The sequence below is a fragment of the Lolium rigidum genome, chromosome 6, assembly GCF_022539505.1.
Source record: "Lolium rigidum isolate FL_2022 chromosome 6, APGP_CSIRO_Lrig_0.1, whole genome shotgun sequence".
Taxonomy (NCBI): domain Eukaryota; kingdom Viridiplantae; phylum Streptophyta; class Magnoliopsida; order Poales; family Poaceae; genus Lolium; species Lolium rigidum.
Window position 1 is genome coordinate 43365315 of NC_061513.1, and position 27147 is coordinate 43392461.

Here is a 27147-nt window from a genome sequence, read left to right on the forward strand (position 1 = left end):
CGTCGAATGTCCAACGCGACTAGACGGGTTATCATTTTAATTTGGGTTTTTTTCTGATCATGTGGTGTGTCTAGCCTGTGGTACTCAAGTCGCGAGAAGATAACTAAATCCATATCTTTTTCCTAAAATCACTCTCTTCTTAACTTGAGTAGCCACGCTTCGATGTTACACCTCAATTTCCTCGCTGAATGTGTCTCTTCCGACCAAGAAAACTTATTTCTCAGATAATTCACAGATTTGGTCATACATATCATATTAACATTGTTATGATAATATATTTACGTAGTTGATAAAAGGTGGAGTTTGTTGGGTGAATTTGTAAAATGGTAAAATCTTACGCGAATGTCAATGTCAATTGAACAGTTCGCGACATAACAAGCAATTCATCGAGAATTGGCAAAACTATTCTTGTAGAGAGTATTCTGCTTGGTGTGCATTACACAGTCGTGCACCCCTATCTAACTGGGGCCACACGCTAGAACTGAGAGTAGCTCAGGACTTGCGAACGCGACTGCTTAAGCCAGATCAATCGACCGAGGCTTGCTCCACACGCTTGCACTTGCGACGACGACGACCAGCACTACCACAGCAATTCAACTCCACTTGCATGATCGATCCACGGTGATGCGATCCGATCGATATATGCCATGGCTTTTGTTTTTCTCTGGCTCGCCGCCGTTGTTGCCTTATCTCCCTGAGGACGATTTATACTGCCAGTGACCGGTAGCTTTTTTCACTATGGTTGCTTGCACCTTTTATCTTTTGGCCCATTGTGTCACGTACATTGGAATCGAATCTCGAACGGCCGAGAGCCTTTTCTTTCTCCGACGATCCTTTCATCTCTTTCACAAGCTTCCGTCTTTTTACCCGTCCGTCCTCCTTTTTATGATTTTGGTGTGGTGAGAAAGGTAATAAAAGGACATGGAATGGAATGGTGGGCGTATGCGTATCGGGACATGTCCTCTTTTCCTTGTTCTTCCAGCCTTTGATTCCTTGTACTCCTCCCACTACCATTTGTCACTTCTTACTCCTACACACATTTTCTCTGTTTATTTGTATTTTTAATCCATGTTTTGTAGTGGCGTTTCAGTGGCGTGACGTCAATGGACGGAGGTTCACTAGCGTTAGGCCGGCCGGCGTGTAGCAATACTCCACCAAACCAAAACTCATACATCAACAAGATGTAGTGGTACTACAACTCACTGTCACATGATACTAGTAGAATCAGATAAAATTTGCACGTAATTAGTGTCATCATGATCGCGAAGCCGCGGGAAGAACGGCCGCACTTACCCATAATGATCACTGTCAAATACTCTTGGCTGCTCTTTCGCTCGTAGCCGCCCTCTTTTGACCCGGTTCGCGGAGAAGTCAGTGCCCGACTTACCCGCGACGCAAAGCTAAAACCTATTTGGTGTCAAGGTGCGAACGCACTCGCGCGCTAATGGAGACGTAAAGCTAGCCTTAATCTCTACTGGAGGCTGGTTAGTGTATCCCCTGGAGGCTGGAGCAGTGCGAGAAAGTTAAGAGAAAGGGTAGATTATCGGCCGAAGTGGAGCGTGCCACGCCACTCGCGCCGCAGCTTCCTTCCTCCGTCGCGTTTGACTCCGGCGAAAGCGAAAGAAAAGAACCCCGGCCGCGGCCCTCTCGAGGGCTTGCTTAAGAATAAGAAAGAAGAATCTTATGGAAATAGCATGGAATAAGGTTTGATCCTATTCATGGGGATTCCCTAAATATCCCATTCCAAAAATCGAAACAATCAGGACTTTTCGGAGATTGGTCTCCTTCGCCGAATCATCTTTTTCTTCAATGAGCAAAACGAACACTTATTTTTTTTAAAGAAAATACAGTACAGACGTAGACATTTATAAATACATACATATATTTATCTCTATGAACATGTGCACACCATATTTTTCTTAGAGTGTGCCTATGTCTCGGTCGACTGAGATTTTTCTTAAATCTTCGTCACCTTAGAAAATTGCAATTGTAGTTAAAAAAAATGCAACTCAGTTACACTTTTTCTGCTAGAAAAGTGCAACTAAAGCGGGAGTTGTCTTTTGGCACATAAGATTATATACTCCATCTATTTTGAAATGCATGTTACACACAATTTGAAATTAAAAAAATAAGACGAAATATTCGCACATACGTCTTCACAAAGTTATTTCATTCAAAAATATAAAATTCAATGCTAAAAATAAGGTCTTTTAGAAGATAAATTTTCTCTTTTCACACGGACCACACAAAATACTGGTTCCTCACAAAACTTAACCAACCCACATATATTGCGAAGATATACATGTAGATTTTTTTGTCAAAAATTTTCGACATTTCAAAATATAATTTTTTGGTATAGAGATCATATGCACCCGGGAGCATGATTGAATTTCCGAACTAAAGCATTTTTTATAGGTAACTGAGACTTAAAAAAATCTTAATTGACCGAGACATAGCAAATCAGTTTCATTAGTACCGAGACTAACTCTAAAAAAATAGTCTCATGGTTCTTCAAAACATAACCTCTAAGCCGTATTTATAAGACACAAAAATGTTAAACTTGAGATTTGTGCCACTATCCAACTAACCATCCAACATCGGGTTGGCTATCGAAACACTCGTATGTTTTCAAACTGTTACTCGAGTGGCGGTTAGAGAATTTGATTTCCTCGCCGATCGGCCGGCGGAGGAGTTTATGATGTTGGGCGCACTGCACGGCACGGGTGTACGACTCGCGTACTGGTGCTGGGACGTGTTGCTTGCGGCCGGCACGATCGCCTGCCTCTTCCTGCCGCGCGCGTCCGATGTTACGGCAGCACGGCTCCCAGACTTGATCACTCATGACTGTCTGACGTGACCAGGTTTAGATCTCTTGAATCTGGAAACTTGGCGCTCATTTTCTCCTCTTTCACATTGGTCGTGTCCCAACTGAGTAGACTAGACAAGCCGTATATACGGGTGGCCGTTAGTAGAGCAATGAATACTGCTTCGCCAATCACCCCACGGATCAATACATACAGTACGGTCAGTGTGGATTTTGGGACCCGCATCATGATATCATGACAAGTTCGATATCATGACAAGTTACAGTTTTTTTTATTTTGAACAGGGCCTTGGTTAGAAAGGACCCAAAAGCTCTATTTCATTCACCAGGTACAAGTTACAAGGAAAGCCTCAAGAAAAGGAAATTACAACATGGTCCTCGTGTTTTCTAAAAAAAAGGAGCTTAGAAGAAATTTGGAAAAGCGATCGACTCCTTCACCACTAGTGTTGATGAACCTCGAACCAATGTCCGTCGAGAACGCTCCGGGGACGATACCACTTGGGGCAAGGTCGACGTGCGATGCTGCCCTTTGGTTGAAGAAGATCCCCCACAATGGCGATGTGGCCTGGAGGAACGAGATCTGCCAGAACAACGAGCTCTGTGGGGCAAACTAGTTGCCTTGGCCAAAAGAAGCAACGACGCCACCATGACTCTGTTGATGAACTTCGTCGAGAGAAGCTTCGAGGGCGGCATTGGGACGTCTAGATCTTGCTATCACCCTTCTCCGCACACCTCCATCGCGGCCAAATCCGGGAAGAACATGTCGATGCTGAGTTCTCGCATTTCGTGGGCATGCCAAGTCTTCTAGCTCAAAGAATAAAGGGACTTCCCTTCATATGCTAAAATTCTATAAAGAGAAAGGTGAAAGGGTTGCAAAATTTCTTGATGGTGCCGCCACGAATCGTTGAATGACTCGCACCAAAAATACAAAAGCAGATTTGCAAAGCTTATGCTTATGTTACCACAAAAGTTATTATTGATGACACTGGGATAGAAAGTTTGTGGTTCTTTTTCATGAGGCACGAATTGCATCTATTAAGAAACAAATGGCCATGATTTTGAAGTTAGTTCGAGCAACTTATATAGTTATCCTATTTGAGTAATTCAGAATCTTAATGTATGTTAACTTTGTTTCAATTTCTGGTCCTATGTAGGTACATCAACAATAAGGAACATGCGATAGAGATATTTGTTGGTGTGAACCATGTTCCAGACACACGACATCCGCTTCACTGAACATAGCTTTGGATGGTATGTTAAAATCTTCTGGTTTATTCATCTCTAGTGTGAGAGGTCAAGCCTACGATGGAGCCTCAAATATGTGGGGGCAATTCAATGGATCGATTGCAAAGATGCATATTACATGAAAACCCATATGACTTTAATACCCAATTTTTTGCCCGTGAGTTGCAACTAGTGGTTGTCTTTGTTGCCAAGTGTTTTTCCTCTATTTTGGACTTCTTTAATTACGCAACCATGATTATCAATACGGTTCATGCTTATTTTCATAGAAAAGATAAATTGTTGCGGAGTCAACATGATGAAATTGTTGGAAATATAACCCTAGAGGCAATAGTAAAGTTTGTGGTTATCATGCTTCTATGTTCATGATATATGTAATATGTTTATACATCATGTTTATACTCCATGATAGAATTATATTAACATGAAACATTGCCACATGATCATCATGTGGAAGATGCGGTCATTGTGTTGTTCAGGTTGTGTGTTGTGTCACTAGAGGTGTAGGACAACTCCTCGGTTGTTGATCGTTGATCCTCAGATGCAACGACGCAGACGACCCTAGTTGGAGCTCGGTGAAGGTTGTTCCATATCTACACCCCAAATCTACACCTCGTGTGCATATTCTAGAAAGACCGTTGGGAAAGCCCGCGGGGCACCACATTGGTCGCACCTCTATCAAGACCCTTGAAGATTGCAGATATGGCAATTTCGAGCCTGGGTTGTCGACGGATTAACGAACGCTGTATATGGTTCCATTTGTGATCGTTGAGCATATTCGTCATGAGTTTAGATCATCTTCCTGTCGTGTGCAGCTAGGCACATATCTTTTCTTGCTCTACTGTTGGGAGCCATGTAATGATGTACTATTATCTTTAATGCCAATAGTTCATGCTTCGTTCAGGGGAAAAAAAGCATAATTCTGCGAAGATGATGGGCAAGTTACAGTTGAGGTCTCTGAATCGACAAGATGCAGCATCACTGTGCAGCTCCAGGACGTACATACGTACATACAGGGAAGCAAAATCGCGCGTCACTTTCAAAGTTCAAAACCCCCAGCAGCACCATTCCGTCTATCCCGCGCCGATCGTTGTCGCTGCCCAGATCGCCGCATAAATGCAGCGCCTCCGTCGGTCCTTCGTCCAATTCAACTCTCTCTCTTTCTCGCTGACCGACTGCAATGCATCTACACATCCCTGCCAAGCGCCATGACGATTCATCCATCGCCCTGCACACCGCAACTGACAGGTACAGCAAATAAACTCTCGCAATAATGTGCCATGTCGGCGTCCGCATCCGCGATTCCGAAGAGATAACGAAAATAAATGTCCAAACGCCAGGGTTCCGATTCCATGGCGACTAGCTAGCTGCCGACACCTCCGGCCATCGCATGGCATTGGATTCCCGTCATCTACCTCGCTCGCTCGGATTCATCCATCAGCTCCGATCGGTCGGCCGGCCGGCCGAGAACTTTTCCCCGGCCTGCGAGAACCTGCCACTGCAACTGCAACTCGAGGAATCATCAGAGGAGAAAGAAAGGAAGTGAAAAAGAAAGTGGTGAATCAAAAGAAGAGAAAGGCATGAGCATGACTCATGAGCGCGAGCATAGTTTTCTTTTCAGCTTTATTCCGGCGCACGCACTGGCGCTTGTTCCTGGGGCTCGCTTTTCTTCATTCTTTCTTTCGATCGTCCCAAAGGCGCGCCAAGTGTTGCACGAATCAATGATGATCAGGATTCAACTCCACTTGGATGGAATGCGGAATTTCTCAGCCGGACCACTATACAGTTTCAGTTTCAATCGAAGGTCGTCTTGGTACTACCAACTGTTGTTCCAGGTTTAAGTGGCAACAGAACCACCTAATTATTAGTAGCTGATAAATCCACGCAATGATAAGCCAGATCCAAGCAAGGATTGACGGCGAGTGCTCCTGGTCAAACATCTCAACATGTTGTGTGCACCATCAAACTACACCCGCGTTGCCTGCTCCCCCACTGCCCATTGCTTTTCACATGACACCTGATGTCGCCCTCCGCCACGGCAAACACCACTGCCGCGAAAGTTCCACACATTGCACGCTCGTGAACCTCTGACCATATGTCTGGAACGAAGGAGTTTACTATAGCAGGTGCTCCCACTATTTGCACCACTCAAGATCTGCTCGAGACGTAAGCTTAACAGCAAAACAACTGCTCCGTACTATATAATCCTTAGAAAACTGTAGGAATTTTGTTTCTTTCACTCTTCAATAAAGGAAAATATCGCACCTTATTCCCAAGGAACAAATTGTAGGAATTTGTATTTGGTGCACCCTCCATATTTTGGATATGTTCATTGGATCCATGTAGTCATACTTTTTTTCCCCGGAAAGAAGGCATTTCTCCGGCTTCTGCCAATGTTGATGTAAAGTGCCATTTATTGCAAAGTTGTGTTCTATTTTCTTTATGAAAAGGGGCTAAGTCTATATATTATCAAAAAAACATTATTACAAAAAAAAAAGTTTTGAAAAAGTTCAGCACCATCTACCTCCTCCATCCCTTCTATAAAAATACAGGTGCAAGCACCGTTACACGCAAAACATACATAATGATGCACCAATACCCCAGAAATTAAGGTGCTAAAACATCGGCCAAATTGGTTGAACAAAGCTTGTGCGATTATCCCTATTAGGTTGCACCAAAGTCCGGAAACTCCCGAGCTTCTGAACGCTGAACTAACAACCATGTATGGATATAATCAGGCCCGGTCCACATATTTCGATGGTCCTCCGGGCGATACGGCACCAAGGGCCCCTTATTTAAGAGAGTTAATAGCATAAAACCACCACTTTGATGGTGAAATTTACCATCTACCACCACTTTCCGTTCGCGGGACAGAAAACCACCAGATTTTGCGAGATTTTTTGCGGAATGCGCTAAACGTGAATTAACAACGAATTGACAGAGAATCTGACAACACAACACAGTAACTTGCTGACATGGACTGGGTCCCAGGTGTCAGCTCAATTAAAAAATCTAAATTTCTACAAAAAAAATAAAACAAAAGTGGGAGGTCGTCCCCTTCCCCAACCCGCCCCGATTCCCCTGCCGCATAGAGCGCCGCCGAGCGCCGCCGCCTAGCTCCTCCGGCCAGGCGCCGTAGCTCGCCATAGGCGCGAATCCCGCCGCCATGCCTCTCCCTTGAGCTGCCCCCGTGGTCACTGCCGTCTGGGGGGCTCACCGTGCAGAACTCCTCTTGGTGGCTGAAGGCTGCACCCCTACCCAGAGGCGGCCCGTGCGGCCAGCAGAGGACGAGCTCCTCGCTCGTGCGGACGTGCTCCTCGCTCGCGCGGCCGACTGCTTAGAGAGAGAGAGGAGATGAGATGGGTGAGAGAGAGTAAAGATAGGTGAGGAGACGTACCTGCGAGCTGGCCCCATTCCCCTCCTGGAGGCGGCGTAGAGGAGGAGGCCGTCTCCGCCACAGCCGCGCGCGAGATCAGCCGGTCGGAGTTGAGGCCGGGTTGCATTCCTCGCCGCACTAATCGTCAGATCTAAAGCCTGCTCATCTAGGGTTCGGCTAGCGGTGTAGATACACGCAGAAGGGGGCGGCGATCCTCGATTCCGGCAGCGGGGAGGGTGGCGGCCTCGACGGCAGCGGCCTGGCCGGCGGATGTCGGGCTGGGGAAGGAGACGGACTTCTCCCATTTTTTATGTTTATTTTTTAATGTAGCCTAAAAGTGGAACCTATGTCCAAATCAGTAAATTCACTAACTGTGATGCCACCTCAGCTCTGGCAATGGGCCCCACCAGTTAGATCCAGTGTCAATTTGTTGTCAATTCACGTTTAGCGCATTCTGTAAGAAACCTCGCAAAATCTGGTGGTTTTTTGTCCCGCAATTGTAAAGTGGTGGTAGACGGTAAATTTCACCATCAAAGTGGTGGTTTTATGCTATTAACTCTATTTAAGATGGTGGAGATTTTCCGAAGCAAAGGGAAAATTTCCCCTCCTCTATTTTTTTTAAATCATAATATTGATGCTAACTATTCATCCAAGTGAGTGATTCCGGTAACTATACACCATCACGGAATAATACAACGCCACCGAAAATACACCAACTCGGGGTCAGACAAGCATTCAATCAAGGTAACCAGCCTAATAATAATTGATAGTCCGTTGGTGATCAATACTTGTCTCACCTTGTACTGCAGCACGAATGCAACACGCGGTGTGATGACATACCAGGTCACATTATTCAATCTACATTATTCAATCCACGTGCCCGTGGCGACTGATGATGTTCCGGTGATGGCGCCAGACAATCTTGCTGAGCATTGTTGTGGAAGCGGTTGGGAAACCCCAAGAGGAAGGTGTGATGAGCACATCAGCAAGTTTTCCCTCACTACGAAACCAAGGTTTAATCGACCAGTAGGAAAAAGGCATGACTTCTGAAGGTGTAGCTGGCTGACTAGTGGCAGGGCGCACTACCGGCGTCAGCAACAACATGGAACCTGCACACAACACAACCAAAGTACTTTACCCCAACTTACAGTGAGGTTGCCAATCTCACCGGTTTGCTGAACACAAAGTATTAGACGTATCGAATGGAACGAGATGTTTGCAGAAAGTAAACAGAACATGATTGCAGTTAAATTTGTCAGTAAAAGAAATAGGACCGGGGTCCAGAGTTCACTAGAGGTGTCTCTCCATAAAGAAATAGCATGTTGGGTGAACAAATTACAGCTGGGCAATTGACAGAGTATCGATCAATACATGACAAGATGATTACTATGAGATTTGATATGGGCATTACAACATAATACATAGACCGTAATCCAATTGCGTCTACGACTAATAATCCACCTTCAGGTTAGCGTCCCCTTTCAGTATAAAGTTGCAAGCAATAGATTATCGCATTAAGCAATGTGTGTAAAGTAAACAATAGAATTACCCTCGGATAAATATTGTTGTTTTCTCCCTAGTAGCAACAACACATATACAATCTTAAAAGTTATAAAGTTACTCTCCCAGAAAACTAGAGGCATAAACCTACTATCAAGCATAAATACCCCCTCTTGGAGTCACAAGTGTCCACTTAGCCAGAGTTTCTACTAGCAACAGAGAGCATGCAAGATCACAAATAACATATGGCATGAATATATAATCAATCTCAACATAGTATACAATATTCATCGGATCTCCGCAAACCAAACATATAGGGTTACATAAAGATGATCTTGATCATGTAGGGCAGCTCACAAGATCGATACACGAAGCACAAAGTAGAGAAGACAACCATCTAGCTACTGCTATGGACCCATAGTCCACAGATGAACTACTCACGCATCGCTTCGGAGGCGGGCATGGCGATGTAGATGCCTCCGGCGATGATTTCCCCCTCCGGCAGGGTGCCGGGAAGAGCTTCAGAACCCCGCGAGATGGGTCCTGCGATGGCTGCCGCGGTGGAACTTTTCGTGGATGGAGACTCGGATATCCAGGGTTTTCCCGAGAAGATGTATAAATAGACGAAGGATTTAGGTCGGTGGTGCGCCTGGTGGGCCCAGACCACCCCTAGGCGCGGGCCAGGTCCAGGCTGCGCTTAGGGTAGGTCTGGTCGCCCTACTGTGCCTCTTCGACTCCCCTCTGGACTTCGTCTTCGTTTCGTTAAAATATTGACTTCGGCTTTTGTTTCGTCCAATTCCTAGAATATTTCCCGTACAACTTTTCTGAAATACAAAAACAACAGAAAACATGAAACTGGCACCGTTGCATGTTGTTAATAGGTTAGTGCCGGAAATCATGTAAAAGTGAAACGAAGTGTAAACAAAACATATATGAATTGATGTAAAACAAGAATGGAGCATCAAAAATTATAGATACATTTGAGACGTGAGCGGCTGTCGCCCAAGAAGAATTCATCATGGGCATCGGCGTAAAGGCGAAAGGTACCACGCTGGCCACCATGAAGATAGGGGCGACACCTCCTCGTGTGTACAACCCCGCCTGCCTCGATCTCCATCACCTTGGGCATGCCGAGTGTTGCGATAGATTAGCAGTGCCAAAGGGACAATTGCCCCCCCCCCCCTCTATTTTTCTTCAAAAAATATTCATAATATTGATGCTAACTATTCATCGAAGTGAGTGATTCCTTATTATATTTTTTAAAATAATATTCGTAATATTGATGCCAAATATGTCTTGACATTAAGCCTAATAAACAAAAGCCACATATTAATAAAAGTACACAAACAAATTTTCAGCCAGGTGACAAAGCGGCTCCTCGGCAATGCCCACCATGAGGGGCTTTGGGTTGACGGAAGGCGACGATGGAGGTTCAGGGAGCGAGACAAGGCATGTCGTACCCAGGTTCACGTCCCCGCGTTGGAGAATCGCTACGTCCTGCTAGCAATCCAATATATGAATATATGAGTACATGGGGCCGTGTAGGTGGAGTTGTTGTACGTAGTCTAGTTCTAATCAGTTGCGATCTCTAGGCGTATCGCTTGTATGATCTTAGGTATCGAGTGCGCCCTAGGGGTCCCCTGCCTCGCTTTATATATGCAACCAGGCTAGGGTTTACAAGAGTCCAAGTAGAATACGAATTGGAGGCTTCTTTCTTGTAGTCCAAGTTCATATTACATGCGAGTCCAGCTTGTTGAGTCCTTGTGCTGGTCCATTTTCATAATCTACACCGCAATATCGGGTATCCGAAGGATAATGCCCACATCACCGGAGCCCTTCCGTGTGGCCCCCAGGGCGAGGACCCCTCTACCCTGCCAAATGACTGGCCATAGATCTAATGCCTAACTTTGTAGATAACCGTCGTCTTGGAGTGAACTAACTCTGTTGTGGGCTCCATGAGACCCACCGACAGTAAAGTAAGATATGTGTACATTGTCAATGCTTTGTCAAACATCATCGTGTTGTTGCAGATATATGACTTTTATTTTCATTAACTTTATACGGCAATAAATTTGTTTGCATCACACAAAAAAAAGTCATAGACTCAGCTTTTGTTGAAGTTTATCACAACTGCATCACCCGGACATTGTATTTGTCAGAATTTTGAAAACATCAATACTAGTGGGGGTATCTTCCGCATGAACTACACAATGCAATTTCTAAAAGTCTCAAACTGATATCGCATTTTTTTAGAGGCATAGTACGAAAGCAGATATCATCAATATGTGCATACACTTACGTAGATCTCATGGCTAACATTGTGCTAAAACTTATCAACTTACCAAAGTGGTGGAAGTACAATAATTCGTTTTGGGCTCTCGAGATGGAACGAGCTCATTACTTTCAAAATAAAATAGAAACAAACCCAGAAGTTGCAAAAGATTGTTCAAGTACAATTCATTGATACGGTTAATGCACCATGAGCAAGCAAAAACATGTATCAAAATTGCATCATTTCTGGGCTAGATGGAAAAAGTGGTACATGATTATTGTAAGTGCAAACTATGATGCCACTTCTTGCTATATAATTCATCATCATTGTCCTTTTGATTACACTTTATTTGGAGGCTATATCCGGTGTGTAACTAAACCTAGCGAATGCTATTGGGGTGAAAACAACCTTCTTTGAGTGATGAGTACTAACTAGAGATCATTTTCATATTTATCATTATGTGTGTCCCATTAGAATCGGATTCTCTTCTCGTCGGCTTCCCGCAGCACTCCGGCAGGGGTTGGTGGTGGGCGGCGGCCAGACCCTCGGTCTGCGCCATGCCATCCACCCCCGCCTCTCGCGATCTCGGGCATCTTCCGCGACACGAGGGCGCCCGGGCAGCAGCCTTGGGTTTGACGGAGGAGGTGGCCTCTTCTTCGCCGGAGAGGGTCGGCCTGCGGTTGGTGGTGGTGGATTTTTGATCTATCATCGCCATCCGGCGGTGAGATGGAGGTGCATGGAAGCCGGCGATGGTGTCGCCGGTGGAGGGTTGGGTTGGCCAGCCCGGGATGGTCGCCGACGTGGGGGTCCGGCCTGAATAAAGGCGGCGGTCCTAGGGCCTCTCTTGCGTGAAGAGTAGGACCTACCGGAGGCCTCGGACTCGTGATCCGGCCGGAGGGTTGAGTTCCGGAAGGCTCCGCCGGCGAATGTAACGGTGCTTTGCCCGGAGTTTGCTTGGATCGGAGGTATTCGGTCGTGCGCACCCAAGCGTTTATTCCGACCGTTTGGTTCCGGAGGGAGCGGCGCGAAGCTCTTTTTCTGTGTTGACATCAAGTGACTATGGATCCATGATGAAAGTCGGAAGAAGAGAATTTCATGAAGGCCGGAGGGGAGGACTAGCTAAGGGAGGTTCAAGTCTCCGCGTTGGTGTCCGGGCTTCGCATCAGCGGTATGAAAGTGGGGGCGACAACACATGTGAAGCGCAGAGTCCTACCTTTCAGGGTGAAAACCCAAGGTCTGGCCTTAACTGGTTGTGCCTGGCAGTGACCTTGGTGGAGGCATTGTTTTGAGAGTGGGACTATTTTCAGGGTGAAAACCTAAGATCTTTGATCGGGCGACGACGGTGTTGGAGCACTGTTCCCTTCTTGGAGGCGTCGTTTTTTGGAGAATCTGCAATTCAGGTGTTGTCATGGTGGTGGATGTATTGTTGTTGTTAGGTCCGTGATATTGTAGCGGGACTTTTGTTTTTTAGTTTTCTTTTCCTTTTTTTGGCTGTGTGCATCCGTAGTGCCATTAGGGTGGTGCGTTGTTGCAGAGGCTGGGTGTAATTGGTATCTCTCGATATTAATATATTCCCTTTATCGAAAAAATTAGAATCGGATTGCTTTTACTGTTAGTGCGATGTAACAAGATGTGTGTGATCCTTAAGCCGAACCATGCAAATACCGGCATACTCGATCTAACATGAGAGTGTTAAGCATGTGCGCTGTTGTGAGAGCATGTCTAGCGTACACTCCATCCGCTCGTACCGCATCGCACGGATGAGGGATGTTGCATCTGCAATTAGCACATGAAAAACAGAGGCGGTAGAACGGACCCTAAAGACGAACCCTAAACGCAATCACATCAACTTTGGCGCGAGAAATTCAAACTAGTTCTTCCGATTCACACAGATAACATAAATTTTACACAATTTTTACGAAAGAGGAACTGCACTGCAAGTTCCTACCCACATCACCTAGCTAGCCCGGGGTTATGCAACCTCATCGGGACTTGGGGGAATCGGCGGTGGTGCTTCACTTAGCGTCCTCATCGTCGGTCTCCACCTGCTGCGTCGGAGGTGTCGGCGTAGTCCACGATGACGTACCCGCGACTACATGCGGATGGATTGTCGCTTCGCACGACGAAGGTTGTGCGCCTCCTCGCCGAGTCGGGCCGGCCTTGGCCTCCACCGGTCGAATTGGTCGGGGTCATCTCGCATGGTGGTGGAGGGGGTGGAAGAGAGTGCAGTGGCAACAGAGATTTGGGAATGGAGTCGGGGAAGACTGTCGATTGGAGGCGGAGCGATGGCCGGCGATGGGCAGAGGAGGCGAGGGAAAATGGGGGGTTTACCCCATCCGAGCCCTTGCGGACACCTTAAGTAAGGGCTTCACGGGTCGGGATGGAGTACCCCCTATCCAAAATCACGATGCAGGCAAAAATGGAGTATCTATTCGGGCATGTGCTTAGCCTAAAACCCAAAAAACTGCGACGCAGCACCGGATTGGGGGTCTGCTAAGCATACCTGCATGTAGGTATGTCAAAAATCAAATGCTCTTATAAACGGATTGGTCTCAAGTAAATTTATACTACCTCTATCCATAAGAGGATGTCAAAATTTTATCTAAATTTGAATGCATCTGATATGTTTTAGTGTTTCCGGTATAGATATATTTAAATTTAAACAAAACTTTAACATCTTTTGTTTTTGGATTGAGGGAACACAAGATTGATCTTTTTATGGAGTATACGGGATAGCGGGTTCTGCTTGCAACCCTAGCTGTGGTGTTCTTGTATACACATCTACCTTGAGTTTGTAAAAAAAGAAAACACTCCCTTCACGACTAACAAAGCCTTAATTCGACCGTCATTTACTGCAGGACAAGATGGCATGCGGCGCAGACTTCTCAAGAGATGCTGTCTCTTGGCGGCCATTGACCATGAATGCTCACAATTATGGAGGAGAATCAAGTTAAGCGTTAATCAATTGGTCCCTTGAGGGCACTTGACCCCAGGCCGAATCACGACAGTAAAAGGAGAGAAGAAAAACAGCACTACCACTAGTACCAGCGACTAAGCTGCACAATCAACTCGCTTGCTTGCACCACGCACGACCTCAACCGCAATGTTAATTACAGTTTAGGGAATCATTCATGCAAGAATTATGCACTAAACAAACAGCGACGTTGCTTGCTCCGCTTGCTCACTCCGAGCTCAACCCCGCACGAAAACCCTATAAAATCGGCTTAACCGGCCAGCACGAACTCGGACTGGGACATGATGATCTATGATCCAGACAGGTTTATCGGCTTGTTTAATTGCACCCTGATTAAAGTCGCTGCACGCGCATGCTCGGCTGAAAACAAATCGGAACAATTAGGCATCCAAAGGTCAATCAGTACACTCGATTCCTCACGAAACGAAATGAAAAAGATATTCGGTTCCCTGGATGGCCCCATGTAGCGCCGATATCGCAATTCGCGCGCACGATCATAAGCATTTCTATTTTTTATTATTATGTTTTTTTGCGGTGCTGGTAACCAGATGCAAACCTTAGTTGTGATTTTATTCTTGCAAGAAGAATAAATGCTTGTTTTTTCGCGAGGTCAAACGTGCAGGCATCACGGTGTCGGAATTTTCTGAGGCTTCGGTAACGCACCTGGTAGAGCGTAACGTGCCTAGTCGCTGGTAGCCCACGACGACGGTGTACGTACTGGAGTAATGGCATCATCCTGTGGTAGGCGACGTGGGATACTTGGAAGGACTCCACCTGCATGTGTAGGAGGGGGTGGATACATTGAAGAGGATGATCGTCCAAATCGGCACGCCCTCCTTCATTCGTCGCCGCCCACACTGATGGACACCACCAGAAGTTCTGACCAAGCACCGCTGGTAAGTTATTACTCGCTTATGACTTACCCGCCAAAAAAAGGAGACTTAGTCGTCTTCTTTTTGCGAAATTCCAACGAACTGTTCATAATGATGGATCAATCGATACCAGTACGAAGAGCTCTAAAAAATAACAGAATTGCAAAAAGATTTTCAAACCACCTAGCGACTACTACAGATACTACGGTGCACTGCCGTCCTCGCCCCTCCGTCACCGGAGCTGACCAAAATTTATCATAGTAGAGCCTATTGTAATATACTGTCGTGAGCTCCCGATGTTAAGGCCCACAGTACTAGTGTACTAAAGCAGTAACCATCACCAATGGTGACAACCGTAGACTGACCTAAAATCATACGAATGAACACAAATACATACTGGATCGTGCTGAACACATGGCTCCACACGCCCTCCACCAGCGCTAAACACACCACTGGAGCGAGTATGGTGCGGGAAGGATCTTATTGTGGTTTCAAGACGTAGCCGCTCTACCATCTTGAAAAAAGAACACTGAAAAATCTAAACAAAGATCAAAAACCCTCCCGCTCGTGAGAGTCTGTGTGCCACGCCTCCAAGGCCCCAAGAGATGTGCGGGTTGATCGCGTCGTCGGCGAGGGGGAACGAAACCTATATTGGTTTTACAATGGTTGCTTCTCTATCCTCGACCTCTAAGCTTACAAGTTAATTAGGACGTGTACAACGGGATGGTGTCAACCTAAATAATGTTTGTATTTCAGATTTAATTTTCCGGGGGAACATTTGTATAGCACCAACATTGAAGAAATCGCATGGTAGTACGTCGTACAGTCACATGATGTGTGCAGGAGAAGCGGGTAGAAGAGTGCTAGATCCGGTGAGCATCTCTAGCAGATCCCGCAAACCGCAAACCGCATACGCGCGTATGCAGGCCGCGAAAAACGCGATATGCAGGCCGAAATTTGCTCCGGCCGAGCAGATCCCGCATGCGCAAACCGCATAACAGCATATTCGGGAATATGCTGTTATGCGGTTTGCGCATGCGGGATCTGCTCGGCCGGAGCACGCACGAAACCTGTATACTAGACCGCAAAACAGGGTTTTTGCACATTTCAACATTTCTATTCAACCTAGTTTATTTCTAATGCATAATATAACAGAATAAAACATAATAATTCATAGTTCAGCACACAATACAACAATAATCCATATTACAACAAGAGTTCAAATCCAAATAATTAAACAAATTATTACAAATACAAATGAATGTTTGAATCATACATCAAATAAATGTGAAAAATGTTCATCAATGGCCACCATGCCTCATCCAATGATGCTGAATCAGATCTTCCTGGAGTTGCTTGTGAGATCCCGCATTCTCAATGTTGCGGTATGTCTCAAGAAATGCTTCAATTTGATCCGGATTTCGGGCTGGCTTCACCCTAGTGCCGACATTGTCAAAGAAGAACTCCAAGTTCAAATCCCTCTCATCTTCGATAATCATGTTGTGAAGAATTACACAAGTTGTCATGATATCCTTGAGGGTCTCTTTGTCCCAAAACCTACTGGGACCTCTCACAATTGCAAACCTAGCTTGCAAAACACCGAAAGCTCTCTCAATGTCCTTTCGGGCTGCCTCTTGTGCTTTTGCAAATTCAGATTCAGCTCTACTAAGAGGATTTCGATTGTTTTCACAAATGTTGACCACTCCGGGTATATGCCATCGGCAAGGTAATAACCCATTGTGTAATCATGGCCATTGACGGTGTAGTTGCAAGCCGGGGCATCACCACTAGCTAGCCGGGCAAGAAGATGAGACCTATGCAGCACATTGATATCATTGAGAGAACCCGGCAAACCAAAAAAGCAATGCCAAATCCATAGATCCTCAGAGGCAACAGCCTCAAGAATAATTGTTGGATCATGGCTTTTGCCACAATATATGCCCTGGTATGCCTTCGGGCAATTCTTCCATGTCCAATGCATACAATCTATGCTGCCTAGCATTCCCGGCCAACCTCGAGCCTCATTTTGTGCCATCAGCCTCACCGTGTCTTGTTCATTGGGGGCTCGCAAATAAACAGGGCCATACATACGAATCATCACTTTGCAAAACCGCCGGACAGATTCCATTGATGTATCTTCACCAATGCGAAGATACTCATCGGCGTAATCGGCCGGGATGCCGTAGCTAATATCCGCATGACCGCGGAGATCTTTTGATGCGCGCTGAAACCTAACAATCCGGCGAAGCATTGCGCTTGCGCTTGAAATAGCGAGTATTTGTCTCGCAAGTTCGCACAATTTTGTTGAAAAGAGATCGCCGCATTCGGTACCGGCGGCGAAAAAGATGAGGAGGATATGTCGGTACCTCGGCGAAGTAATCGCGCATCAACGAGGTCGTTGCCGAGCTTGCGGTTGCGTGGAATGCAAAGGCGGCCGACCTTCGAGCCGCCCCGCACCTTCTTCCGCCTGTCCGCGAGCTCCTTCGCGGCGACAAGCACCACCTGTGTCCTCCATGTCGTCGTCGAGCAGCTCGTCCATGTCGGAGTCGGAGGAGTCCGATGAATCCTCCATTAAAAACAGCGCCGCGGGGCTCAACGGCATCTACAAAGGAGCCGCGAGTGAGGTGGGCGAAGGCCGGCGAGAAATGGCGAAGAACAAGCCGAAGAACAAGCATACCTTGCGACGGCGGCGGCGCTCGAATCGCGGGCGGCGGCGCTCGAATCTCGGGCGGCGGCGCTCGAATCGCGGGCGGGATTCGCTCGATTGGGTCGCCGACGGCCACCCGCGAGCGGCGATTCGGTGCGGCGAGCCGGCGAGGCGCTCCTACGCGGGGCGAGGTCGGACGTGCCCGAGATCTCGCGGCGGCGCGCGGCGGCGGCGGCTGCTCGCGGAAGGGGCGACCGAAAGTTCCTTCGCGCGAGTTTTTCCCTTCGCACCGACGCCTCGCACGCGATGCGGACCGGCCTGCATAGGGCACCAAAAACTGCTTTTGTGCGGTTTTGGGCGACGCGGATGGCGGCCCCTGCATCGAAATTTGCGGTTTTGGCGGCTATGCGGGATCTACCCTGGTCCATTTTTTGGCCAAAAACCGCATAGAGGCGATGCAGGGCGCGTTTGCGGGATCTGCTAGAGATGCTCTTAAGTTTGGACAGCGGCCGTCGGTTCAGGCCGTGCTTTCGCTTCATCATCATGAAAATAATACTGTACTGTAGTATTTTGATCTACTCCGTATTTCTTTTCTCTGACGTCCACGTTGGAGGCCTTACTAGCAACCACAACCGCTCATGTCTATGTCGTGGGAATCCTAGCACGACGCACATTCTTCACATAGTAAACACAGTCGGCAGCGTACCTTCGCACGATTAGCCTGTCACAGCGCATCTCCGCAATACGCCGAAATACTCACTGTAGTTTTTGTCGTCTCCATTGCAAAATTACAGTGTAATAATACTGATAATGTATTAATTTTCTCTAAAAATGGTTTGCTGCTGAGAATCTAGGATGGTGTTCTGGTTGCAGTGCCACCCTAGGTCAACAGGTTCAGGTACCCGTTCATCATGGCAATGATGATTCTACTCTACTTTCTGAATAATAATAAAAACCAAAAAAAATCATGTGACCTATTTTCTCAGTTTTCAGCCGTACGTGTACTCCAGTACGCAGGCACAGCTGTAGGCCGTTGCGTATTCGAGCTATAGAATACAAAAATAAAGCTGGCTAGTAGGAGTATACAGATAGCTTATCATGCTGTATTGTTTGATATGTTTCCAAGTCCTAGGAAACAGAAAAAGGTGGAAAATAAAAACAAAAGCTTGTGTCACTTTAGAGCAAGTACAATAGAGTCCAGTCAGCTGACTATAAGATATTAAATAATATATTTTAGATGAGTTGGAGGAGAGAGAAGAGGAGAGAGAAGGGAGGTGGGCTACTATGCAATAGCAGCTGCTACTTGACGTGCTTCCTGAGCACGCTTATGAGAGTGAAAGGTGGGCCATATATTAGTAAAGTACTACATTCTTATAGCCAACTATTGTACATGTTAGCTATATGATGACTACAAATGATATGATATCTTGTTATAGCCAACAGTTGGCTATACTATTGGAATTGCTCTTAGCGGTAGCCTACATGGATTCCACCTCCCAAAGTCCAACACCAGCGGCCACAGGGATGGCTCCAACTTGTCCCGACCCTCGAGAGCCAAAAACCACACGAAACGGCGCCACGGCACGGCCACCAATTCTACAATCTGATTGAGTTCGGCACGTAGGGGTCCGTGCTGGCTCTATGACACTATGTACTCTACTACTACAAACCCCGTACAGCATCCATCCAAAACGCCGAGACACAAAGCGACAAGAACGCCAGTTTTAAATTAGTTTGAAAATAAGATGGCCGGAAATTTTCATCTTAATTTAGGGAGAGAGAACCGAGTGAAGAAGTGGCCGCGGTAGAATCTCTCGTCTGCGGTTCCCTAGTAGAGTACGTACGTCTGACAAGACGACACTGGAACGGGCTTCAGTACACAAAAAAACGCAGAAATGCTTCCTCTTTTCCCCCTCCGCCGCTACGCCTGGTCCACCGGTTTGCGCCGTGGACCGCGCCGGCGGGATCGGTTGTGCTACTCCGGCAAGTGCTGCCCGTTGAGTCGGGTTCACTGGGCGGGAGCGGCGGCGGCGTTGTTGTCGCCGGCGGCGGCGGCGAGGAGCCAGCGGTCCATGGGCACGCACTGCGCCTTGTGCGCGCGCTTCCAGTCGAGCGCCTGGCACGCGCGGGAGCAGTAGTTTGCGGCGCCGCACACGGAGCAGCGCCGGAACTCGTGCCGCCGCGTCTCCTTGCGCCCGCACCGCATGTGGGAGCACAGCCGCAGCTCGCCGTCGCCGTCGCCGCTCGCCTCGGCGCCGCCCACTGGGGCGGGCGCGGGAGCGGCTTGCTGCTTCTTTGCGCACGCCTGGACCCCGCGCGACGCCCACCAGTCGGACATGAACTGGTTCGCCGTGTGGGGCTCCGCCTCGGGCAGGCTCCACCCGAAGTCCGACAGCAGGGGGCATCCCGCTGCGCCGCCCACGCCCGCGGCCACGGCGCCGAGCGGGAGGGCCGACGCGAAGGAGTGGGGCGCGCTGGCCGCCGCGGCGGCCAGCGCCAAGGAGAGCTCGCGCGCGTTGGCGGCCACGAGCAGGCGCCGGCCCTCGGCCGGGTCGCGCCGCACGCCGTAGCCGTCCTGGAGGCAGTGCCCGAGCTCCCGGAGCGCGTCCACGTGGCCCAGCGCGGCGGAGCGCGCGCAGAGGGCGGCCCCCGCGCGGAGGTCGCGGTCCGACTTGGCGCCGCCGCTGCCGTTGAACTGGATGACCGCCAGTGAGTACAGCGCGGCGGAGTGGCCGCCGACGGCTGCTTTCGCCAGCAGCGCCGCGCCGCCGCTCCGGCTGCCCAGGCAGTAGAACCGAATCTGCACATATGAAAAACGCTCATCAGCACTTGTTCTCGGCATGCATGCAGTATGTTCAACAATCGAGGTTTCATCGTCGGCTCGTACCATGCCCAAAATGTAGCAGGCCTCGAGGTTGCCGGCGTCGGCGCAGCGCTTGAGGTAGCGCTGCACGGGCTCCGACCACGCGGCCGCCTTCACGGCCAGCGACGCCGGCGAGGCCTTGGCAAATACCATGTCCTGCTGGCCAAGCCCGTTGAGCCTCTTGCAACTGAAACATCAAAAAATGAGAACGCTGTCAGTGGCGTGTCTGAATTAATCCCAATCCTTTGCTCCTTCCGTTTTTGCAGCGCCGCGCCCCCAAGTGTTCAGAAGGAACACGAGAGGAGAACGGAGCGGTTGCAACTTGAGGAAGAAGGTAGAGAGGCGTTCGGGCGATGAATAAACGGAGGAGGGGCAGCGGCGTACGTTAGGTGGACAGAGAGGAGGTCGGCCGGCGAGGAGGCGGTGGCGGCGACCTTCGAGAGGATAGTAAGCACGAGGTCATCCGGTATCCCGTCCAGGAAGTCCGGTCCCCCAGCCTGCCGCTTCACTCGCCCACCACAGCAATCGCCGGCGGCGGCGGCGGGAGACCTCTTCCTTTTATGCCCAGCAACCAGAGCGTGCTCGCGGCCACCGCCGAGATAGAGAGAGCCGCTCCTGGTCCTCATGGCAGTCTTCGCCGGACGAGCCGTCGCGAGAGTGTGGGATGGTCTCCGGCGGAGAGGAAACGGGCGCGCGCGCGGTCGGGACGGGGAGAAGCGGTGGTGGAGATGGTGCGTAAAGAGGATAGCAGCAAGGATGGGGCTTTTTATACACGAGCGGCGCGTGACCTTGTGAGAGCTAGCGTGGGACCCGCTGTAAGTAAACGAGTCGTGGTTTTATCCGTTTTCACTTTAACTTTTTATCTCCTCCATTCCTGCCGGTCCTACTGGCAGTAGGATAGTCTGAGGCATGAATGCAATTGCTTGCAACGGCAGTGGAGGAGCATGAATGCTCGCAGGGCTTTTCAAACGCCAGCCTTGCTGAAAGCCTGCGGAAAATAAGGACATTATTATTTCTCATGGCAGTTTCAGTCTCGTTTTGCGTACAGTACGCTTTTACTTTTACTTTCACGGTGCTGCTGGCTGGGGTCAATGATGTACTACGTGTGGTACAAGGAAAAAAGTGGAGTATGGGGCATAGATGGAGTGTGGAGCTGGATATACTGCTCAAAATACCGGAGTTTGTATTGTATTGCTCGGTTGAACGAGCTGTGCGTTTTCCTTGACAAGAACCACGTATTATTGTTTATTAATGAAGAAAGGAAACTAGAAAAAATAACCGTAGAAAACCATTGTCCTGCAAACATTATTGATATTGTCCTAAAGAATAAGAAATACATAACTATCCCTAGCGTTTTTTGCACTTACCGAGACCACCGATCGTCACCGAACTCTAAAACCAACTGGACGCGCGGTGAAAAAGACACCGAGTATCGGCATTGCCACGTCATCCTAAGAGCATCATTGCCAACGAGACTTGAGTTGATAAACAGGCCATCTGAACACATGTTGTTGTTGTGGCACATCGACCGAGAATTGTCCCCGTGTTTTTTTGACCAAAATTTACATCATCCTATTGACAAAATCAGGGAATAATAACAAATCTACCACCTTCAAACCAACATTTTTTCTTCGAGAGCATCCACCTAGCCCCGGTCCTCAACATTATCCTGGACAACGACGAACATCAAGGACATGTCAATTTCGCCATATTTGAATAAAAAACCAAGAAGATCAAGCTGCTGATATGAAGGATCGACAAAGCACACATTGACAACAACTCCGAGACGTCGTCATGAAGATGGCCGCTAATATCAGAGTGATTTTGAGGCAAATTTATTCTTCCTGGACACCGCTTCCACCACTCAACGACACACCACGTCAGACAAGCTGTAACTTTTTTCGATAAAGGGCGTTTTATTATTTAAATTTTTTAAGCATTACACACAGCCTCTGCATACCTAAGATGCACACAGCCGTTCAAGTTAAAGATAAAATAAAAATGCGCATTACAGGTAATTATCGTAGAAACTGCAAATGCGTCTAAGCCGATGGAGTTTCAATCCGACGATTACGCTACCATCCATGTTGGATAAAAATAACTCGATTCTACACACGTTGTAGAGACGACCATGAACGGAGCAAAGTTGTGCACCGATAGAGATGACTAACAATTTTTATCATTGAAAACTTTATCATTTCTACATAGTCATAGCGATCAAATAACGGAAAGCGCTCCCATCCTAATAAGTATTTTAAACTAATAATTCACTTTATTTAGCCAACTGCCAAAAATATTAGCAACACCATGTGCGAGTATAAGATAGAACCTACTTGGATGACTGATCATATAGATCTAGCGAATTTGCACTGGAAGAACAAATATTTGATAATCTCATCGTGATGATAGAATACACACTTTATACTTCATGCCAATTACACTTGTCCTTGGTGAGGATTATTCCTCTACGAAGATAGACAAGCTGAACGGAGAAACTAAGATCCATTGCCGAGAGAATGAGCGGAGGGTTAGATGGTTAGCTCAAGTTGGTGGCTATCCCATGGCCGGGTTCGAATCTCCTCGAACACGGATTTGTGGCTCACTTAGCTTCTTCTATAAGAATATGTTCTAGATCCCCTGCCGACGGCAAGCAAAAGGATATATGACCAACGCCCACGCCGGTAGAGATGGGATCTGGTCGCCGCCGAGGCGTCCTCGACGGTACCTCTTGCACAACGGGATGTATATTATGCAACGCGATGCCTTCTCCGATGAGTTCACGACGTAATACCAAGGCTTGGAGTCTTGGACTGTGAAGCTCTGGAGAGCAGACGAGTAGTCTGGTGCGTGCGCGCAGGGTGTGATGCGACGGGGACGGTTTGGACGCTACTCCTTGTCTCCTCGTCGCCGGTCGACGCCACGAGTGGGGCGATCGCATCGGTTCCATCCTCGGGCGGTTCGGATCCTCGCTTCTCTACGCAACCTTTGTCCAGAATTCGCAGATTATATGCCCGAAATCGGATCGAGCGGTTTCCTGCGGGGAACAAATCGGCGAAAGCTGCGTCCCTTCTTGCTCGACCGGGAACTGCCGGAGGAGCGCTAGGTTATCACGCCGCCCGTCCGTCGTCATCACGTGATAAACGATACGCCGCAGCTGAAACCTCGAGAAAAATACTCACTCGGGAGCCATTGATTCAACGCGAGTGAAGAGGACAAGAACCGGGAGCGCCATCGCCCCCCTCGGCATCTTCTTCGGCGAGGCAGGCAGGGGGGTTGGCAGTAGGCATTGACAGCACCCCACCGGCCGGCCGGCCACCCCCGTGACCTCGTCCATCCATCCGCCTATATCTACCTCTGCCGGCCAGCCGTGTCGCGTCGCCCTCGGCCGGCGGACGCGGCGGCGCGTTTGGAGCGGTTGATGGGCCGGGCCGGGCCTCCAGGTACCCTGGGGCTGTGCTCGGTCACGCACGGTACGGCGCGCGGCGCCATGCCTGGCGAGCTCCATGTGTCGCGCCTCGGGTTCGCCCCGCGCTGCCTGTCCTGCCTGCCGCTCTTTGACCCTGACGCGAGCACTCCTTTGTTTATTCCCGCTGCGCACACACCTCCGTCGCCATGTCGCTCCTCGTCCAGCTTTATTTATTCGCCTCTATCTATCCATAAACAAATCCATCTATCACAGAAAGAAAGTAAAAGAGGCGCCACGGCCTTCTGGACTTGCGGGAAAGAAGAGGACGTGATTCCGATGCGTCGCACGCAGCAGCAGGGTGTGGAGCTGCGTTTGCGTTTGCACGGACCCGATGTAGCTCCATGCCCCCTTTCATCTTTCCATCTTTTTCGAAATGCGATGCATGTGTTGTCCTCCTTTCACAAAGAGAGAAAGAGGTGCCGAGTTCCGGCAAAATGCCAAGATGCTTCACGTGGTCTCCAGCTCTCTTTCTGCAAATCTGCTGGCCAAAGCAGATATCAGAAGTGGAATTTCAGGACGACAAGCAGTCCATGGCTCTGCAAGATCTTGAAATGAACATCGTGCAACTATGCTGGAATATTGTCAGCTGCCAACTACGACCAATTACCCAAGTACTGCAAAAGGAGTGTACTCCTGTATGATAATGATACGGCCATCCAAGGATTACATACCGCTGTTTTCAAGTTTTCACACATGATATACCTAGTCTTGGGACGATATGTGATAATGTGAATTTGCAAATGCCGAAGAAAGACACACTCAATTGTTTACTTTAAAACATATATAAACTTACACTACTCTCTCCGTCACGCAAAACTTGTCGGAGACCTTCCTCCCCCAATACATTTCTAATTTTTGCCAAAAAAACCAATTCCTAATACATTTTGATTGTCTCAAGTCTAGCTTCCTACAAAATTTCAAGTTGGATTCTTCATCGTCGATCGTCTGGTCCGTCCGATCTGCAATTTCTAAGGTTTCTTTTTTCAAAACACTCTGTTTTGACTTCATCTAAGCTCACAATTACACTCCCTAAATCATCATTCTCAAAAGGATCCATGCGAGTTAAAAATGTGTTATCTAGCGATGGAGCTTCACATAACGATGAGTACAAGTATATAGAAATACATAGGACTTCACCGTGTGCCCCTTTGAGAGCAATAGCTATTGTAAGTTTGGATACGAATATGTGTGTGTGCTTTGGCACACTGTGATTGTATATTCATCTGATCATAACCTCGTACATATCTATAGAGAGAGTACAAAGAGGGAGAGAGAGAGAGGAGAACCCACACACGCACACATCTGAACTAATTCAGTTCAGATCCTAGCTACAAGGGTGCACGGCTGATCGTGCTCTGCATGGATCAGCATGAGGCGGTGGACCTCCAGGAGAATAGGGTGTCGTCTCTATCTTCAGTCTAACACCCCCCCCCCCCCCGCGCAGTGTCAGCGGTAGGATCTCGCACGGTGAGACTGGAATGGAATTCAACAAAGGCAGCTGTAGAGAGACCCTTGGTGAAAATATCTGCATATTGAGAGGTAGTAGGAACATGCAGTGAACTTTGCCAATTTGCACCTTGTCACGAACGAAATGGATGACTATTTCGATGTGTTTAGTCCGTCGATGCTGAACCGGGTTCGCGGACAGATAAACAGCCGAGACATTGTCGCAGTGGACCACAGTAGACTTGGTGATGGGGCGGTGAAGTTCCTGCAAAAGATGACGAACCCAACAACTCTCTGCAACCACATGAGCGACAGCACGGTACTCGGCTTCAGCACATGACCTAGACACGGTTTGTTCGCGTTTGGATGACCAAGAAATAAGATTGTCTCCGAGGAATACACAGAAACCCGAAGTGGAACGACGTGTGTCTGGACAACCAACCCAGTCGGCGTCGGAATATGCTACTAGAGAGGTGGTGGAAGAAGGAGTGATGTGAGTGCCAAAATCTAGTGTGCCCTTAACATATCGAATGATGCGTCTGACGAGATTCAAATGGCAAGTGCGACGAGCATGCATGAGTAAACAGGCCTGCTGCACAGCGTAGGAGATCTCGGGTCGTGTAAGTGTGAGATATTGCAGGGCGCCGGTGAGGTTGCGATAGTGAGTAGCATCATCAAGAGGATCGCCGTCATGGAGAGAAAGCTTGGCGCCGGAGTCGATAGGAGTTTTGACAGGGTTACAGTCAGTCATGCCAGCTCGCTGAATTATGTCGAGAGCATACTGCCGCTGAGAAAGAGGTAGGCCAGTAGCAGAACGAGTGACAGAGATGCCTAAGAAATGGCTGAGAGAGCCAAGACCAGTCATAGAGAATTCAGCATTTAGCTGAGAAATAATATGCTGAAGAAAGGTAGAGGAGGAGGCAGTGAGAACAATATCGTCAACATACAATAATAAGTAGGCAATGTCGGTGGGAGAATGAAAGATGAAAAGGGAGGAATCAGATTTGGAGGCTACAAAGCCAACCGAAGTGATGAAGGTAGCAAAACGGGTGAACCAAGCCCTTGGAGCTTGCTTTAAGCCGTATAAAGATTTTTTGAGGAGGCAAACATAATCAGGGTGAGAAGGATCTTCAAACCCTTTTGGTTGCTGACAGTATACAATTTCAGATAGAGTTCCATGTAAAAACGCATTTTTAACATCGAGTTGGTGTATGGGCCAATGGTGAGAAACGGCGAGGGAGAGGATGATCCGGATGGTGCTTGGTTTGACGACGGGGGAGAAAGTCTCGTCGTAGTCTATGCCATGTTCTTGAGAAAAACCGCGGACAACCCACCGAGCCCTGTGACGAGCAAGAGAGCCGTCGGCATGGAACTTGTGACGGTATACCCATTTGCCAGAAACGACAATAGCACCGGAGGGTTTTGGGACAAGGAGCCAGGTGGAATTGGCGACGAGTGCATCAAACTCGGATCGCATGGCGGACCTGTAGTCGAAGGGCATGGGAGAGGGTGCAAGTGTGGCTGAGAGGTCGAACAGACGGTGGGGTTTGATAATGCCATTTTGTGATCGAGTGCGCATAGGATGGGTCAGCGGCTTGGGAGGAATAGCAGCGTTGGCAGCGGAAGGGATGCTCGGAGGGGGAGTGGGTGGCACGGCAGTGGGTG

General features: G+C 48.3%; 1 protein-coding gene across 2 annotated transcripts; it reads right to left on the bottom strand.

Moving 5' to 3' along the window:
- Positions 1–19453: 19453 nt before the first annotated feature.
- LOC124666509 (F-box protein At1g67340-like) lies at positions 19454–21272 on the bottom strand. Of its 2 annotated transcripts, XM_047203859.1 has the most exons (4): positions 20955–21272; positions 20595–20757; positions 20019–20507; positions 19454–19955 (listed from the first exon to the last, which is right to left on the bottom strand). In XM_047203859.1, exons 1-4 carry the CDS (start codon positions 21194–21196, stop codon positions 19716–19718), a joined length of 1134 nt encoding a protein of 377 aa, XP_047059815.1. In that variant the 5' UTR covers positions 21197–21272; the 3' UTR covers positions 19454–19715. The 2 variants fall into 2 exon arrangements, with proteins under 2 accessions (XP_047059815.1, XP_047059814.1); XM_047203858.1 differs by having other exon boundaries at positions 19454–20507.
- Positions 21273–27147: the final 5875 nt, after the last annotated feature.

Bases quoted from the DNA above. Each gene is read 5' to 3' on its own strand.
- LOC124666509 (XM_047203858.1), bottom strand. From the start codon at position 21,196: ATGAGGACCAGGAGCGGCTCTCTCTATCTCGGCGGTGGCCGCGAGCAC. The intron at 20,758-20,954 runs GTACGCCGCTGC...TTGATGTTTCAG, and splicing joins CTCCTCTCTGTCCACCTAAC to TTGCAAGAGGCTCAACGGGC. The intron at 20,508-20,594 runs GTACGAGCCGAC...TCATATGTGCAG, and splicing joins CCTGCTACATTTTGGGCATG to ATTCGGTTCTACTGCCTGGG.